The sequence below is a fragment of the Candoia aspera genome, chromosome 13 (assembly GCF_035149785.1).
Source record: "Candoia aspera isolate rCanAsp1 chromosome 13, rCanAsp1.hap2, whole genome shotgun sequence".
NCBI classification, from domain to species: domain Eukaryota; kingdom Metazoa; phylum Chordata; class Lepidosauria; order Squamata; family Boidae; genus Candoia; species Candoia aspera.
In genome coordinates, this window is record NC_086165.1 from 2,218,076 (window position 1) to 2,235,274 (window position 17,199).

Genomic DNA, 17,199 nt, shown 5'->3' on the forward strand with positions numbered 1-17,199 from the left:
AAGGATAGTTGGAAGCAATTATTCTCATGAATGTGATGGGGGGCGGGGGGGGGAACAGGCGCACCCAATTACTTACTCTGTCAATTATCTGCTTTATTGTGTGAAGGCGGATGATGCCAGAGCTCCGCTGATCGGTTCCAGCATCCCGGGGTTCACTTTCTGTTGGAAAAAAGGCAGCCCATCACCACCTGCGGGTCAATTATTTGCAAAACATTTCACAGGGATCTTATTCTCCTTTTCAGTGCCCCCTTGCTCAGGAGGAAAGGGCAGGCTCTGGGTGCACAGAAGTCTTCTAGAGGTCAATGTTTTTCTTTAAAAGTTATGTTTACCAGTGTGCATGGAGCAGCAGCCGTTTCCATGGATACGTCTATTGTCCCTCCCCCCCTCCTAAATGGTTTAACCCAGCGTTTCTCAAGCTTAGCAACTTTAAGATGTCTGGACCTCAGCTGCCAGAATCCTGGGCTAACTGAGAAAGCAGCAACAGATTTCAGAGAGCAGGAAGATGCTTACTGGCAATCTGATAAATGTCCGGCTCCTCTCGAGCCAGCTTTTCCCGTGCAACGTCTGCGATCGGTCCAAAGATGGTCACCGGCCTGAGAAATCCAGCTAGAACGAAAAAGGAAGATCAGAGTAAGCTGTCTCTTTAGAAATACTGAGCAATTTGTGGGTTTTCCAACCTCATGCCCTTCAGAGAGACTGGGTTGTACAGTGAGTCCTAGTTTGAAAATTTCAGGAACTGGAGTCCCAACGCTTTTGGAGAGCAGCAAGCAGAGGAACAGATATGGCTTAGGTGCAACGTCACAATCTTGCTGTCCTATCAGCGTTGGCAATCCAACTTCTGACCTTCCCTAGCAACCTTTCAAGAGGGCCCTCTCCTCCTCATCCCTCCCTAAGCCCAGTTCTTTCTTTGAGCCCACCTTCTCGAAGAACGACTCTCTCGTACGCAGGAAACTTGGTCTGAACTGGTTGGGCAGAAAGATCTTCCCTGCTTTTTCTCAGGTTTCGCTTCGAGCTGCGCAGACCTCGGAATCTCCAGAAATCGGCCCGGTCCCCACCTGCGGTCTTTGGAAGGGTGTACTGGACACTGGCCAGCTGTTCAGCCCTGGGGGAAACGGACAATAAGAGAAAGCAGTGGATACCTGCAATCTGAGCTGCTCTGGCCAAGGAGGTCAAAGGGGACAGCCGCCCAGTCCCAATTTAACCAAAGCAAGTTAGCAAGACTAAAGTGCGTGCCTCGTGTGGCACAAACCTGCATTGTGCAACAGCCCTGGGAACTCAGCCCTGGGTGAGAGAGGGACCCAAAGTTTGCAATTCTTAAAGCAACATCCTTTGCTTAAACATACTATCTTTCTGTGAAAAAGTTCAACACAAAATACAAGTTCAGCTGCCGAGCAAAACGTTGGCTTGAGGAACAACTCCAAAATACCTGTTTTTGTTGGGTATAATGCCTCTTTCCACTTCCTTGTGATTCTTGCCAATCCGAATTGCCAGCCAGGACCCAAGCTTGCCGTTGTATAATGTGTCCACCACGCGGAACACCTCCCCTTTGTTGAAGCTAAGACCGTAAGGAGACTCCTTCTCGTACTCAAAATGAGTTCTGATGTAGAAAGAATCTCCCACGTCGGATTCAACAATGCGCCGGTAAACTGTAACAACAAGGTAGAAAAAAAGAGACTGAATGCTACCCTAAAACTTACAAAAAATGATTACTGAACAAGACTAACTTGGGTTCAGAAACAGCAAAAGGTCCCCACCTGTGGAGGCTCTCAAACCTGGGAGTACCACTAGACAAAATTCATTGTACTGTGCGAACAGGGTAAATCCTCTTAAAGCCAGGATAAAGCCACAAGATCTTTGCCGGTGTCCCTAATAACGAAGCTCTCAGCCTCTCTAGCCTGGAGCTCAAACTTGAAAATCAAAGTTCACATCCGAGTGAAAGTGAGCAGGACCTTCAGGTCTCAAGGTAAACATTCCTTTATCTGTTATCTGGACAGTAATAATGCCGGTCATGGGGTGAAGAAGAAGAGTAAAGATCTATCGGCAGGTCACTAGAAGCTTACGCTATATTGGCCCTGGTTCCCGATTCCCAATTATTTGACAATGCCAAGACTTTCCCCGAATTGTAATGCTAGAATTCCTGGTCTCAAATGCAGATTTATGCTTGAATATAAAGTGTAAACTGCCCAGAGTCCCTCCTCGGGGGGAGATGGGCAGTGATAAATTTGAGAGAGATATATATATATTTTGGAAGCCGCAATTCCAAGATACTTGATCGGGTCACTGCATAAGGGGCGCAGTAAATATAAATATAAATATATATTTACTGCACCCCACATGCAGTTACCTGACCAGGTATCTTGGAATTGCGGCTTCCAAAATTCGGATCCCACCTTATGGAGCGCCTGCATCAGTCCCTTCTCTTCCACTCCCGACCCACGTATTGGTTCAAGACTTCAAGGGAAGATGCTTTCACCATCGGTCAAGCAAGTCTACCAGACCAACAGACCATTGGCTCACCGTCTTTCTTCTTCTGTGCCAAAATGGTTACTTCTTCTCCTTTGGGAAGGTCAAGCAGAAAGAGAACCGCTTCCTCTCGGATGATATTGGTAAAGTCCACGTTATTTACCTAGTGCAAAAAAAAGGAAGATAAACACTAAAAAAATAAAGATCTACAACGCAACGAACAAAATCCAAGTACGCAGCAATCTATTTTTCTGAAACGGCCCCGCTGAGTTTATGTCGTATTGCCTATGTACCAGATGCTCTATTATTCACTTTTGACTTGAACAAATTTTGCCGTGAGCAACTCTTCTTCCCATTTCAGAGTTTTTGACACGGCCCTAAACACACTTACAGGTAGTCCTCAACTTACAACCACAATTGGGACTGAAATCTCCGTTGCTAAGCAAGGCGGTTGTTAAGTGACTCACACCCGATTTTACCACCTTTTTTGCTACAGCTGTTAAACAAATCACTGCGGTCATTAAATGAATCATGTGGTTGTCAAGTGAATCCGGCTTCCCCCATTGACTTTGCTTGTTGGAAGCCGGATGGGAAGGTCGCAAATGGCAATCATACGATCCTGGGATGCTGCAACTGTTGTAAGTACATGCCAGTTGCCAAGTGCCTGTATTTTGATCACGTGACCGCAGGGACACTGAAACAGTTGTAACTGAGAGGACCAGTCGCAAGTCACTTTTTCAGTGCTGTCATAACTTTGAACGGTTGCTAAATGAATGGTTGTAAGTCAAGGACTACCTGCACTTGAAAGCTAATCCTGTTCATCTTGAATGGACTATGCTTGCTTAGGCACAAACTCCTACCAAGGCTAGAAGGGGGTAGCCCGTTGCCCAGACACTGGCTGGGAACAGGAGCCCCATTTCTCACAGGTCCACGTTCCATCCTCTGGGTTCTTGCCCACACTGCTTTATGGACAGAGGGCACTCACTGTGCAGAAAACAACTGATCCCCCCCATTCAATTTTGTTTGGGGTATGTGTGTGTTCAAGCTTCATTTTATTCATGGGGAAAGAAGAACACAGAAAACAAGTTAAAAAAGAAAAATATAGAAAACAGATCCCTTGCTGGATCAGGCAGGAGCTACAGCTTGACGCAGTACAGGCAGGGTTTGCTTGCAGCCGCTTGGCATCACCTGGCACTAGAAAAAGCTTGGTGCGGCTGCAGCAGGCCTTTTTCTAGGACCAGGTGATGCCAAGCGGCTGCAAGCAAACCCTGCCTGTACTGCGTCAAGCTGTAGCTCCTGCCTGATCCAGCAAGGGATGTTTTCCCTCCTCAAAGCTCACGGGTTTTTCCAAAAGGGGACGAGCCAGCGCCTTACTTCTGCAGCGCCGTTCTGAAAATTCACCTGGCCTTCAGTTGGGCCAGGCTGGGGCGCTGCCCTCTGCCATTTGGCAGGGGCACTACAGAAGCACCCCCTCCGTAAGCACATATATCCCTGGGGGGACGGCTCGGGAGAGTCCGTGGGCCATCTGCTCTTAGTCCGCGCTCTCCGCAGGGAAGCCCAGATGGCTTTCATCCGTCCTCTCCTGAAGAAATTCCCTGCATAGACCTCTCTTGAACGCTGCTTGGCCTGAGCAGGATCCAGATCTATCCGCCCGGGCTGATCAATTCTGTGCCTCCAAATGTATTCTCTGTCTTTCCTTATCATTGAAGGATCGTGTGTGTGTGTGTGAGTATAATCGTCTTACACTTGTGTGTGTGTGTTTACGTTTGTGTGTTTATCTGTTTTATTTGTATTAGTACCATCAGTTGCTCCTTGTGACTGAAGAACTGTATTAATACAGTTTAATTTTATCTTTTTACAGTTATACACACACACACACAGAGGTGTGTTATTTGTATTTAACGTAATACATAATAAAGACTGATCAATCGATCAAGCAGCTTCCCCCTCAACTCCTTTGCCTTTAGATTCCGACCTGCTCCTCAGCCCTGTGGTTGACTTTTCTCCACAGCTCCTAGCTCTGAGGACATCTACATAAGCAACTTGTTTTCCACTGAATGAAGCTCATGTGAAAGGAAAGGGACACCCCTGTTCTGCAACTCCCTATCTCTGAAATTTCCAGTCCCCCTTAGTGGCCTTCACAGCCACCAGCAGATGTCTCCCCAGATCACCTCTTAAGCCTTGTAAAAAAAGGCTGGTAGCCTTCTACCATAACTGCTTTGCTAATCTCCAAAACTGTCCTATTTCTGCTTTGACAAATATGACTAGATATTTCTTGGATGGCATGCTTGGTCCCAAGGGGCTGCCGCTTGATTGCAATAAAAACAAGGGTGGCAACCTACCCTGAGAATCTGATCTCCTTCTTCCAAGCCTTCCTTAGCAGCAGGGCTATCCTCCAAAACACCCGCCACAAAGATGCCAACGTCATTGCCCCCAGCCAATCTCAAGCCAACGCTGTCTCCCTTTTTGAATTTTACAAGCTTCATGCTTGGCCTGCAAGAATTAGAACAGATTTTTAACCACATGTCTCCGCATTCCCTTGTCTTGCCATCCCCTACATCTGGCGCATCGTGATGATTTGGTTGACTGTGAAATGCGGTCAAGACACAGAGTGGGTCAAAAGAGATCCAAAGCCCCTATTCATTTCAAGGAAAGCTTTAGTGTTGCTAAAGGTACAGAATTACAGGTAGTCCTCGCTTAACAACCACAATTGGGACTGGAATTTCGGTTGCTAAGCAAAGTGGTCATTAAGTGAATCCAACCTGATTTTACCACTTTTTGCAGCAGTCATTAAGCGAATAACCATGGGCGTTAAGCGAACCATGTGGTTAAGCGAATCATGCAGTTCCCCATTGATTTTGCTTGCCAGTAGCTGGCCGGGAAGATCGAAAATGGCAATCACATGACCACAAGACGATGGGGCGGTCATAAATGCGAACCGGTTGCCAAGTGCCCAAATCGTGATCACATGACTGTGGGGATGCTGCAGCAGTCTTAAGTGTGAGGACCGGTCGCAAGTTGGTTTTTTCAGCACCGTCGTAAGTCCCAACCATCACTAAATGGTTGTAATTGTAAACCACCCAGAGTCCCCTTTTTGGGGGAGATGGGCGGTGATAGAAATTTGAAATATAAATAAATAAAAATAAATGAACAGTTGTTAAGCGAGGATTACCTGTCATGTAAGCGCAAATCCACTAGAAAAAAGGCACAAACCCACATGATTACTTATTTCCCTCCCCAACTGAAAAACCGATGACCCTGATCCTAAGCAACCTGGAATCAAGAATAAATGCTCACAAGGCATGGGAGGGAAACCAGGGACCTATGGTAGTCTTGGCGAACGACACTGTCTGCTTCCTGCCTCTGTTCTCGCACCACCACTTCGCAAAAGGGAACAGCGAAGAACAGGGTTTCTTCAGCATCAAGAGCTGGAGAGGGGCTGAACGACCCCTTTAGTACCTATTAAGTGAACTTCTGAGACAAGGACATGGTGGCATTTTCTTGGCTTGCGTGGGATCCCCACATCACTCAGAAAGACAAACGCTTCACCACAGCTGCGGTGCAACCTGGGGCGGGTCCAGCTTGGAAGCTACGGCCCGCGAGGCAGGCCCTGTGCCTGGCAACGAGAGTCTGGCTCAGAAGATGACTGTAAGGCTGACTGCTGGGGCCTCCCCCACAAAGGGCACCCCTGTGCCGACGCGAGACACGGGAAGGAAGGGCAAACATCCCATTACCGAAGCATCCCATCTTCATGCGTCGAGTTTGGTAAAGGGCCATCGGTTGGACTGACGGGTAAATCCACATCCGGCTGGCCTGCCTGCGCGTAGACCGGCTTTGGTTCTGTTCAGGAAACACAAAACGTTGCAGGGAATGAAGGATTCCTTCTAACAAAAATAAAGCGCAGACATTGGTGTAACTTAGTCCACTCTTGTATGTCATTTGGACTCTCGAGGACACCCGGGCAACTTCATCATGGGCTCCAAGTGGAAGGAATATGTGCCATTTATTTGGAGCAGTGTCTCTCAACCTTGGTGACTTTCAGATGTGTGCACTTCAACTCCCAGGATTCCCCAGCCAGCCTTGCTGGCTGGGGAATCCTGGGAGTTGAAGTGCACACATCTGAAAGTCACCAAGGTTGAGAAACACTGATTTAGAGACAAGGTGGGGTAGGGTTTAAGGCGTTAGACGAGGAATGGGGAGACCCCGGGTTCTAGTCCCCCCCTTAGCCAGAGAAGCACGAGGGGTGACTTTGGGCCAGACCCTTTCTCCTTTCAGCCTAACTTACCCAGCAAGATCCTTACTATGGGGGAAAACAGGAGAAATGACTATTAAGTACGTTGCCTTGCGCTTCTGAACAAAAGGCAGGATACAAGTCAATTCAATAATAAATACTCCTGCATCCACGTTGCAGTAATTACTGGAAGAGAGACAGGGAGGAAGCCAGGGAGGAGCAGTAAAACATTTGGCTGCCTGAAGTTCATTATCTTACATGATTCAGAAATATTAACAACAAGATTAGGAGCCCGTGCAAACAGCTGTTTATAAAGCTCCTCCATCACCATCTGGCTATTAATTTAGAGTGTGGGAGACCACATAAATATAGCAGGAGTGCAGATAATAGCAATGGTTTGTTGGGAAGGTAAACACGGGGTGATTAGATGGCGGAATGTTTTGGTACGTGCCAGCAGACAATCTTATGCTTAATTAAGAACGCGTTAATGTGAACTCAGAAATTAGAACCTAGAAAAATCAAGTTGCCGTGTGTGTATTTTCATTCATTCATTCATTCATTCGCCATTCATTCATTCATACGTCCATACATGCATGCATGTGAATGTGTATAAATTAAAGTTAAGGGATAACCTGACCCTTACCTAGAAGCGGTGGGGTCTGTTTGTCATTTCTTTCTGCAACAGATTCTTCTATGACTTTGGGAAGTGAGGCTTCCTCTGTGTTCTTCACCGGGGTAGAAACTGCTCCTGGCTTGACTATTCTTTCATCGTCTCTATTCCGGTGACTAAATCAAAAGTAAACAACACTCCCTTTCAAATGGGCAGCCGTGATTATACGCTCTAACAAGGAAATCCAGACATCTCAGAACCAAGATCTACTACAGTGCGTGGCACAAAGCGGGGCATAAACAAGCTGTTTGGGGCCTTTTGCTGGAAAAAACCGGAGGCCTCTGAGAGCTGGCCCTTCCAGGTGTGGAGGCATGACTTCTTCCATCTCTTTGGTATACCCAAAACGGCCCAGAAGAGCCTGGGTCAAGAACTTCCAAGGTCTTAAGGCTCGTGATAGAAATGAGACCCATGTGCCCTCCGACAAGTTAAGGAACGTCAGGACTTGCTCCAACGCTTGAGGAATGTGCTGCCTTTATCTTTGCCCCCTTGGCTGATTGGGCCCCATCGATCGTGCCACCCCAAAAATATGGAAGCGTGTCAGGTATCTCATTACCGTAGCACTATAATGCTGAAAGATGGAGAGCAGATCAAGAACAGCTAAAAGAGCCAATGCTACTTTCACAAAACCCACGCTTAATTATCCTTCCAGATCCATGAAGCTCATGTCATTCAGTGGTGGACAACCCCCCCGGGTTTCAATCCTTGCTCCGCCACGGTGGTTACTCCCCACTCTGGACCAGTACTAGCACAAGAGAAGCAACCATGCAGTTCTGAGGATGAACAACATAAAAAAAATGAAGCTGTGCTTATTCTAACACTCCTTCCCAGGCATAGCTAATATACTCATGTATTGTAATAGCAGAGAATATACTTAGGGTTGAACTGTGATGTTCTTGGTGCTCTCCAAACTTGGTTGTTTTCCTGCACCAAGAATCCAATCCTCATTAATCCTTGGTGTAATAAATAACATGCAAAGCACTTAGTTTTAACAACTGCTTTTCTCCATAAATGAACAAGAAGGCTGCAAAACCCAACCCAGAGCTTTGCTTAGTTCTGATAGATCAACTTCCTGCAGGTAGATGGCACCATTACCTCTACAAACTCTGGACCACATCTTAGACGAGACCACTGTGTACAACACACTCCCTTGAATTAGGACTTCAACTGTTGCCTAGTAAACACCACAGCTTCTTGAAAGATCAAGAGACCTGTACCCAAAGCCATCAGTACTTATGAATTGAGAAGGTACAAGAATGAGCATGATTACAATTACCATTACAGTGATATAACCATCATTGCCATGACAATTATTGACGGGGCTTGTATCACTGTTCACTAAATAGGAAGGACGCCCCGTTGCTTTTATTGAAAAACTTGGTGATTCCCAAAGCAAGCACGAATACTAACTCTCTAGCAGAAAAATGCCATTTTCAGTTTCGTGTGGAAGAGAGAATCCAGAGTAGAAAAAGATACAATAAACAGAAGGAAAAACCCAGCCTGATACAGTATTTTCTACCCACTTTGGAATCTAGTATATCCCTGACATCATTAAAGTAGGTATTTTTGTTTAGTTAAAGCAGTTCTGTTTCTCCCTTAACGTATGAACTGCATGTATGTTGCAATTTTTAAGAAGCATCACCAAATACAGTAAAAGGTAAATTATTATTCCTGGTAAACGTTCATCAAAAGAAATTCTCCAAAGCAATAGCTGTAATGGTATTTACCCAACAGAAGGAAAAAGAGAAAAAGGACCTTTTTTAAAAAAGGAACATGGAAAGAAGGGTAGAATTTTCTGGGCTATCAGGGATCACTTGCAAGGTATCGCCCCCAAACTTTTAAATTTTGGAGGAAAGTTAGCTGGAGATGCACACATGGGCCCAGCTCCCCTCAACTCTTTCAACACTCAGAGGATGTTCCTCTTTCAACATGGCAGGGGACATCCAGTACAATCTGACCAGCATTAAATGCCACCATGTCTCCATCAGCATGAGGGCCACACACATTCTGTGAGAGAAGGTTCTCAGAGGAGAACAAAAACTGATTCCAAACATCACTTCTGAGAACCGCTGGTCCATAAGTTTGAAACCAAGTAGTGTGGTTGAAGATGAAAGATACAGTTGTGATCGAGATGGAGAAACTGTCAAAAACTTCCCACCTTCAACTCCTTCTCATGCTCAACCACACTTGACTTCACGTCACTGTGCCTTAACTCAGTCCCACAAACACAGCTTATACTGGGTCACCTCGTCAAACTCTTCAAAGCCTTTTTTGCTAGATGAAAGACCTGCAAAGGTTGAGACATAAATCCTCCAGCATTGCTTCAAACCCTCCTCTGATTTTCAAAGTGCAAATTCAACCCTGTCCTATCTGCCAAAATGAGTGTGTTGTTTCCTTTGATCCGGAGCAATGTTTGTCAGGTTATAGGGGAAGGACCCACAGCTGGACAGAAGTTGTGTTCAAAACTCCAGTCCAGAAATGTTCTGCTTTTCCCGGGGGACGATTAATCTGCCTATTGCAGTGTTCCAGATGTGGTCTGGCTCCAGCTGTTTCTGGAACACTGCAAACTTCCAGAGCAAACCAAACCATCCGGAATGGCTGGGTTGTTGTGTTCCAGAACCTCAAGAAGACTTTTTACGTATCCTTAATGGGTAACATCACAGCCCTACGATGGGTTGTGCCAACCAATCCCTTAACAGAGAACAATGTTGGGGAAAACCACCTCAGGGAGAAAGCTCCTTCAGTTTTAGAAGCAGAGGTGGAATGTCAATCACTGACGAGTTAACGAGGCTCCAGGATTCTGTCTCGTGCCCTGGGAGATTACACAGCCAGTGCTAAACGCTTTGTCTTCCAGAATGCACCGTGCTGCCTGCTGGCCTTACACTACTCGGCTCTGAAGTGACTCCTTGAAATGCCAACGCTCAAGCCCGGCGTTCTGAAGCGGCCCTTGCCCTTTCTCAGCTCCTCCTCCTCTCCACTGCACCCACCCTCCGCTAAACAGGTGAACTGTTTTTCCACACTCTTTATGTGGAGAAGGACAACTTCAGCGCCCCCACAAGAGCAAGTGGCTGATCTGTTGGCGTCCCAGACATCTCTCCAACAGCAAGCTCCTCCCTGGCCTTTTTGGGTCCTTCATCTCTCGCAGAACCCTGTAAAGTTCGCATGGAACCCTTGGGTTCTGTGGAAGCCAGTTTGAAGAGCCCTGGATTACTGCATCCTCCCACCTGGAGAAAAACTTCTTGGGTAGGATGCAGGGAGACCCCCTTCACCCACACTGGAGCAGGTCAAACAGAGCATGCCTCTCCTTATGGGAGGAGACATTCACTGGGTAAACAGGCAGGATCCATCCTATGCCTTCTCTGCTCAAGGGAAACAACAGTCCACCTGGTACAAGTAGTCCTCGCTTAACGACCATTCGTTCAGCAATGGTTCGGACTTAATGACGGTGATAAGAAGCCCAACTTACGACTGGTCCCCGCACTTATAACCATCACAGCATCACACGTTTACACGATCACCGTTTTTTACCTTCCCAGCTGGCTTCTGGCAAGCAAAATCAACAGGGAACCACACGATTCGCTTAACGATCATGTGATTTGCTTAACAACCGCCACACAAAATGGTTGTAAAATCGGGTCAAATTTGCTTAATGACCGCATTGCTTAGCGACTAAAATTCTGGCCCCAATTGTGGTCATTCAGCAAGGACTACCTGTACATCCCTTCTGTTATCGTAAGAGGCACCCACAAGCCAGCCCAGCTGACCAGCAACAGACTAGTCCAGACTGCCACCAACTGTGAATGGTTCTGTTGCAGAGCAATCCTGCACACCCTTCCCTGGTGTTTTTTTTTCTGGTCTTTTTATACCCGATTTATTACAGCCTTTGGCTGCAAACAATAAAGGAGCTGAACTAAATAACGCTTATCTTGCTGGGATCATCCCTACCCATTAAGGAGCCTTCTGTTAAAATTCTGAATGAGGGGAAAGAAATAACATGGATGTTTGGAGAAGAATATCATGATGACCACACTTCCTGGACCTATCCTAAATTTTGAACTTTCTAGTAAGCATTCAATTCAGTTTTTGTTTTGTCTTCATGAAAAAAAGATGGCGGAGGAAGTGTCTTGACACGGTCATTGTTTCTGGGTGACACAATGTTGTTAAAAATTACAGCTGCCTTTCCCATGAGTCATCCAAGGTGTTATTCCACTCTGTATGTGTTCTGGAAGTACAGCTTTTACTTCTAACATCTGTGCTGTGTCAGGAAGGATCCCCCCCCTTTATTAAAGGATGCTTAACATTCTAAAATACCCTCAAAAGGGAAGTCAGCTTCATGATGGTTTCGTCGGGGGCCATTCATTTTGAGTTGAATTCCCACCCTGCCAATCAAATCATGCACACTTCCATCAGGCAGCCCTCCCGTTTAGCAGGGCACGTTTCCACCAACAGAAAAATGTAAATAACACGAGCCCATTCCATTAGAGTCATCTCTGCTTCCTTCCCATTCTGATTTTTCAGCCTACCACAGATTTCAAAAGATCTGGCTGGTTCTCAGGCTGGTGACGTGAATCTGACCTGGTAGAAAAATTGGGGTGGACCTTTGGCTCAAACTGCAAGAGAATAAGGTAGAAATGAAATGACACCACAGCGGTGAGGTGGTAGAACGAACTTTATCAGTTCAGATTACGGCAGCCTTTCTCAACCTTTTGACCCTGGAGGAACCCTTGAAATATTTTTCAGGCCTCGGGGAGCCCCTGCACATTCAGGCTCAAATAGAGGCCAGAAGTTACAAAATCATTATATTTGTTTCAGTGAATTCACTCAATTCTGGGAGTTGACGTCCACACATCTTCAAGCTGCCAAGCTTGAGAAACACTGCCATGGTGACTGCAAAGCCTCCTCAAGAACACTTCTGAATCATTCACAAATGCAATTCTATGGTGGGGGGAGGGGGGCTTCCTCAAAATATACTTATTTGCAGGAAAGATCAGTGTTGCCAGATTATAATTCCCCAAGAACCACTTCGTTGAATCTAGTCAAAACTCTAGCTAAGCCAAACATTGCAGCGTGTCTCCGCTGCACCAAGATGCTGAAATCATGACTAAGCCCCAATATCTGGGTTCATCCGTAACCCAGATAAAGTTATGGCTTAGCATGAGGCATGAACCTGGCCAGCGTCTCCAGAAACGGTTAGAACTGATACAGCCCCAACTCTGGAATCTTACAATGAAATACGAAAGCGTGGTAAGTCCACCGGCAGCTAACAAACTTTAGAAAAGGAAGGAATGCTCCATGTTTCAACTTTACACTTGCTTTCCTTCCAAAGCAGCACCTTAAAAGCCACGAATATACTCTGAATAATCCCCAGGAACCTCCAATATTGCATTCACGTAACCAGCATTTATTCCGATCAATATTGGAACGAAAGCAAAACCAAAGCTTTGTGAAACAGCCAAGCAAATTGACACGAAAAATACCAAGGCCGTGTGGGCCTCCTAGTCCTCCGTGGGTCACGACTAGTGAATGCCTGATCATTTTCCCCCCGGCAACAGCAATCAGGGCCATCCTTGAAATTTAAAGGACTTTCTCGATGGCCCAAGAGTTGAAGGGATCCTATGTTCCCTTCCTAATTTTATTGGGCTTCAGCAGCCCTAATTAGTCTTCATCCCTGTTTACTGAAGACACTTTACCACAATTTCACTGTGTGGCAAACGGAAGAAGTGTTAAAGCATAAAATATAATTTAATACAGGCTTCCCCGTCCTGGATGTCTTCCAGGTGGGCCTACTTCAGCTCTCAGGATTCCCCAACCCGCATGAGTGTCCTGAGAAATCTGGAGGTTGAAGTCCTCACCCCTGGATGACGTGAAAAACGCTACTGAGCGGCTGAATCGTTAAAACATCCTATCATTGTTCAAGCTTGCATGTTGCGTATTCCCAATCAGGACAGCCTTACTGCTAGTTGGGACGAAGCCTGTAATTCCAAAATCCATACTTAAGGTGGCACCTCAGAGAAAACCCTCGAGAAGGCCAGCTCTAAAGATGAGAACTAGCCCTTGAAAGAAAGGGGTCCACCGGTGCATCATGTAACTGCTGTGGGGCCACCCCCCTGCCCTGCTCCTGCGTTCACCCCGAGCGGCCAGCCTCCCGCCCATCTTTCCGCGAAGTCTGTTCCAAAAGAGCACAAGGCAACCGTCACCTGCCATTGCTGGGCTGCTGTGGAGAATGTCTGGCATGGTCTGACCGTTCTGACCTCTGGTCAGGAGATCGTGAACGACTGCGGCGCGGCCTGTCATGGGATCGGTTGGAATGATCGGATGCCAGCGACTGAATTTCTGAAATGTCTGTTAAATAAAAGTTGGGTTTTTCATGAGATGACTTAGAAGTAAAATGATGGCATGACCTCCCTAAAAATGAACACGAGCTTGGGCAGGATTTGGGCCATCTGCTTTCCAAGCAGAACTGACACTGTTTGCACCATCTTGTAAGCGGGTGGATTCTCTATGCACTTGTTTCGGCCCTTCCCCTGCGGAAGCCCCCAGCAGCCCTGTTGTTCTGCTTGGCACATCACGACTTCTGGTCATGGGGAACGACCACATGGCGAGAGGAAGACCACTGATACTCACCGTCTCTTTCTGAAGCATTGGCTGAGTGAATGCTATCAGAAAGATCTGGGACATTCAACAGAGTTGCTCGCTCATCCCTTTGAACCACCATCTTCAACTTGCCCTTTGACCTTTCTATGAGGGTTTTGGCATCTGTCAATGACATATTTTCCGTCACTGTTCCATTTATCTGCAAAAGAACAAAGCGATTACTGAAAGGAACCACCAACGGGAAGTCAGCATCTACACCTTAATGGCATCTCTGAAGAATTAAAACGGTGGGGTGGGGTGGGGTGGGGTGGGGTGGAAAGCACCGCCAGCTTTGTCTAGACCAGCCTGACCCCATCTGCAGCCCTCTATCTGCTGGAATGTAATTCCCACTATCTCCAGTAAACAAGGCCAGACAGATAAAAGGAGGGAGAAGGCTGGTCTAATATTTCATGAAACCAGGTTAATAACATTCCAACATCTACTGCCCTTTAGACAGTTGAATCATTTTATTTAATACTCCCAAAATATGTTTAAAATTTTTTTTATTAAATAAACTAACTAAAGGAAAAAAAAAAACCTGTAATTTTTGAGAAAAAAATGGTTTAATCAATTAAACCAACCATGCATTTTTTGGTTCCTCTTTTCCAGAGCCAACATCCAGCCCACTTCCTGGTATCCAGCTGACTTAACCTAAGTATCAGCGGATTGAAAACAAACCTGATTTTGAACACCAGATTTTTTAAAATTGCTGTATCATGGAAATCTGACACAGATTTCAACTCTAACTAGAAACCATTCTTAAAATATAATGTAATGCATGAACCTTACTCAAAATTTGGGTTTATCTGCGGATAGAATTTATGTTTCAATTTTATCAGATACTAAGAAGATTAAGAATAATTTCTTAGCAATATGGATTGAATTTCTTATAACGCATGGTTTTATTTGGAGATTCATACTGTACTACAACATATAGTAGTTTGATTCCTGATACTGTTTTTTTGTTTAATAATGATTCTTAGTCCTTTAATGCAATATACTCTACACCAGCGTTTCTCAACCGCGGCAACTTTAAGCTGTGTGGGCTTCAACTCCCAGAATTCCCATGGCTGGATGGAGAATTCTGGGAGTTGGAGTCCACACATCTTCAAGTCGCCACAGTTGAGGAACGCTGCTCTCCCCAAACAGATGCTCACACCCACATATAAAAACAGAGAGACGGATTATACCTTCAGGACAACATCTCCTTCCTGAATGTTGCCATCTTTTGCTGCCAGACTGTCTTGAGAGATTTCCTTCACAAATATGTGGCTGGCCAGGCGCAACCCGTATTCTGTGCCAAGCGAAAACGAACCCAGAGATATTGTCAACTTGGAGCAAGTATGGTACAGCTTCTCTAAACCTGCTCTCTCCACGAACCGCACCTCCCTTGAGTCTACCAATTCCCACACAGCATGGCAGGGCACATTTTGGGGGAAAGATGTTGACCCGTGTCAGATTTTTTTTTCTTCAGCAGATGTTGAAGCTACTGTCTCCCAGGGTATGATGAGAGGCTGTGCAGGAGAAGACCTTCTCAGTGATGGCCATCAAAGTTGGAACGTTCTGCCAGCTATATCCAAAGACCCCTTATTTTCTTGGACCTCTGTTCCATCTAGCCCAGTGTTTTTCAACCTGGGCAACTTGAAGATGTGTGGAATTGGCTGGAGAATTCCAGGAGTTGGTCTGCACATCTTCAAGTTGCCCAGGTTGAAAACACCGATCTAGCCCAATAGGGCCTACTCTAGACTGTGCCAGCCAGAGACGGGGCCATCGTTCCCTGATTCCTTTTTCTTCATTCCTTAAACCAGTGGTTTTCAAATGATGTGAGGAAACGATGCCCTAAAAAGATAAAAGAACTTGTGCAACCTTCTTCCCCCGTCCATGAATAAAGCTAATGATTTCATTGGGATTAGGGTTAGACCAGAAATAAATATACCACTCCCTTGTATTAATTAAATTTTAGTTTATGCATCGCAGGGGTTTTCAAAGTTGGAGCCCTGCCAGACTATGCAGGCCAAGTGGGGAACAAAGCACATAACAAGTTTGGGCAGTCTGGCTGTCCTTGCCCAGCAAGACTGGTTTCTTTTCTTCAATTTTATGACCAGGTGACCACTCTCTACATTGCTTGCAACTCTGTGGGAGGCCATGAGGTGTAGTTGGAGACGCCCTGCCTGGATCTCTAGCCCAAGTGGGTTGACTTAGCCCCTTTCAGAGTTGTGTTCTTGCTCTGCACACCAATCCATAGGACAACCTTGGATTGGATCTGAAACTCACATAACCTGTCAAGGCCAATCTAGATTTGGACCGAAGGTTATCCTGACGTGTGAACAGCCAGGGAGAAGGCAGGGATGCCACGTGATTAGTGAACAGCAAAAACACCGGATTTTGAATGGCTCTGAATTCTCCAAATGGCACAATTAAGTCTGTAACACACACAATGTGGTGGTGAGACTGACTCACGGATCATTAACGTATCCTTCGGTCCTCTCATGACGGAGGAACAGCTATTAAGGAAACCTGTTTTGCCAATGCATTCTTGGAGGAACACAATCAGAAGAGCGGAACTGCAGCACTGCCAGCTCAACTGGCATCGCTCTTTATTCGGGTTAGCAAAGCCCTCCCAAATTTGTGCTAAAAAGTTAGGTTGGTGAAAGGGAAAATGTAAATTGGAGGACAAAACCAATAATAATAATAATAATAATAATAATAGGAAGAAGAAGAGGAGGAGGAGGAGGAGGAGGAGGAGGAAGTAATAGTAGCCACCAAGTCACCCAGCCAGCTTTCATACCTAGGAGAGGCCTCGTGCTCACCATCTATGAAATCAAGCTAACTTTACCCTAATCAAGATCAAGCCAAAGTAAAGTAGGCTGCACCAGTTGCACCAGTTCAAGAAAAGATCATCTCCCCAAAGTGTCCGATATCTCCATTTCAGATACCCAGACACGGGAGGCTAATCACAGAAACCAAAGGAGTGTTTCTCATGTGGGACGAAAGGACCAGGACACACCCACTCCGGACTCTCATAACTGGTTAAGAAATGTTATCCACGTGCCCAACTGATGCACGGAGTTTCCCATTTTTAGGCAGCTGCCTGAAGTTGGCAACTACACAACACAGCAGTGTTAAACAACTGCTTGGGAATCTAAAATGCATTTCGGGGAACACGTCCTACTCTTAAAAGGGCGGGGGGGGGGGCGTTGGTAAG

General features: G+C 46.0%; 1 protein-coding gene across 5 annotated transcripts in view; it reads right to left on the reverse strand.

The window, feature by feature from the left end:
* TJP1 (tight junction protein 1) overlaps window positions 1–17,199 on the reverse strand; it is a 56,140-nt gene that overhangs the window by 25,367 nt on the left and 13,574 nt on the right. For all 5 annotated transcript variants that reach the window (XM_063314026.1, XM_063314025.1, XM_063314024.1 and 2 more), the window contains exons 5-15: window positions 15,185–15,288; window positions 13,986–14,154; window positions 13,559–13,703; window positions 7,338–7,480; window positions 6,198–6,303; window positions 4,806–4,956; window positions 2,518–2,626; window positions 1,427–1,646; window positions 918–1,102; window positions 511–606; window positions 77–159 (exon numbers count right to left, since the gene is read on the reverse strand). In XM_063314026.1, coding sequence (XP_063170096.1) covers window positions 77–159; window positions 511–606; window positions 918–1,102; window positions 1,427–1,646; window positions 2,518–2,626; window positions 4,806–4,956; window positions 6,198–6,303; window positions 7,338–7,480; window positions 13,559–13,703; window positions 13,986–14,154; window positions 15,185–15,288 — 1,511 coding nt within the window. The remainder of the gene's footprint in view (window positions 1–76; window positions 160–510; window positions 607–917; window positions 1,103–1,426; window positions 1,647–2,517; window positions 2,627–4,805; window positions 4,957–6,197; window positions 6,304–7,337; window positions 7,481–13,558; window positions 13,704–13,985; window positions 14,155–15,184; window positions 15,289–17,199) is intronic.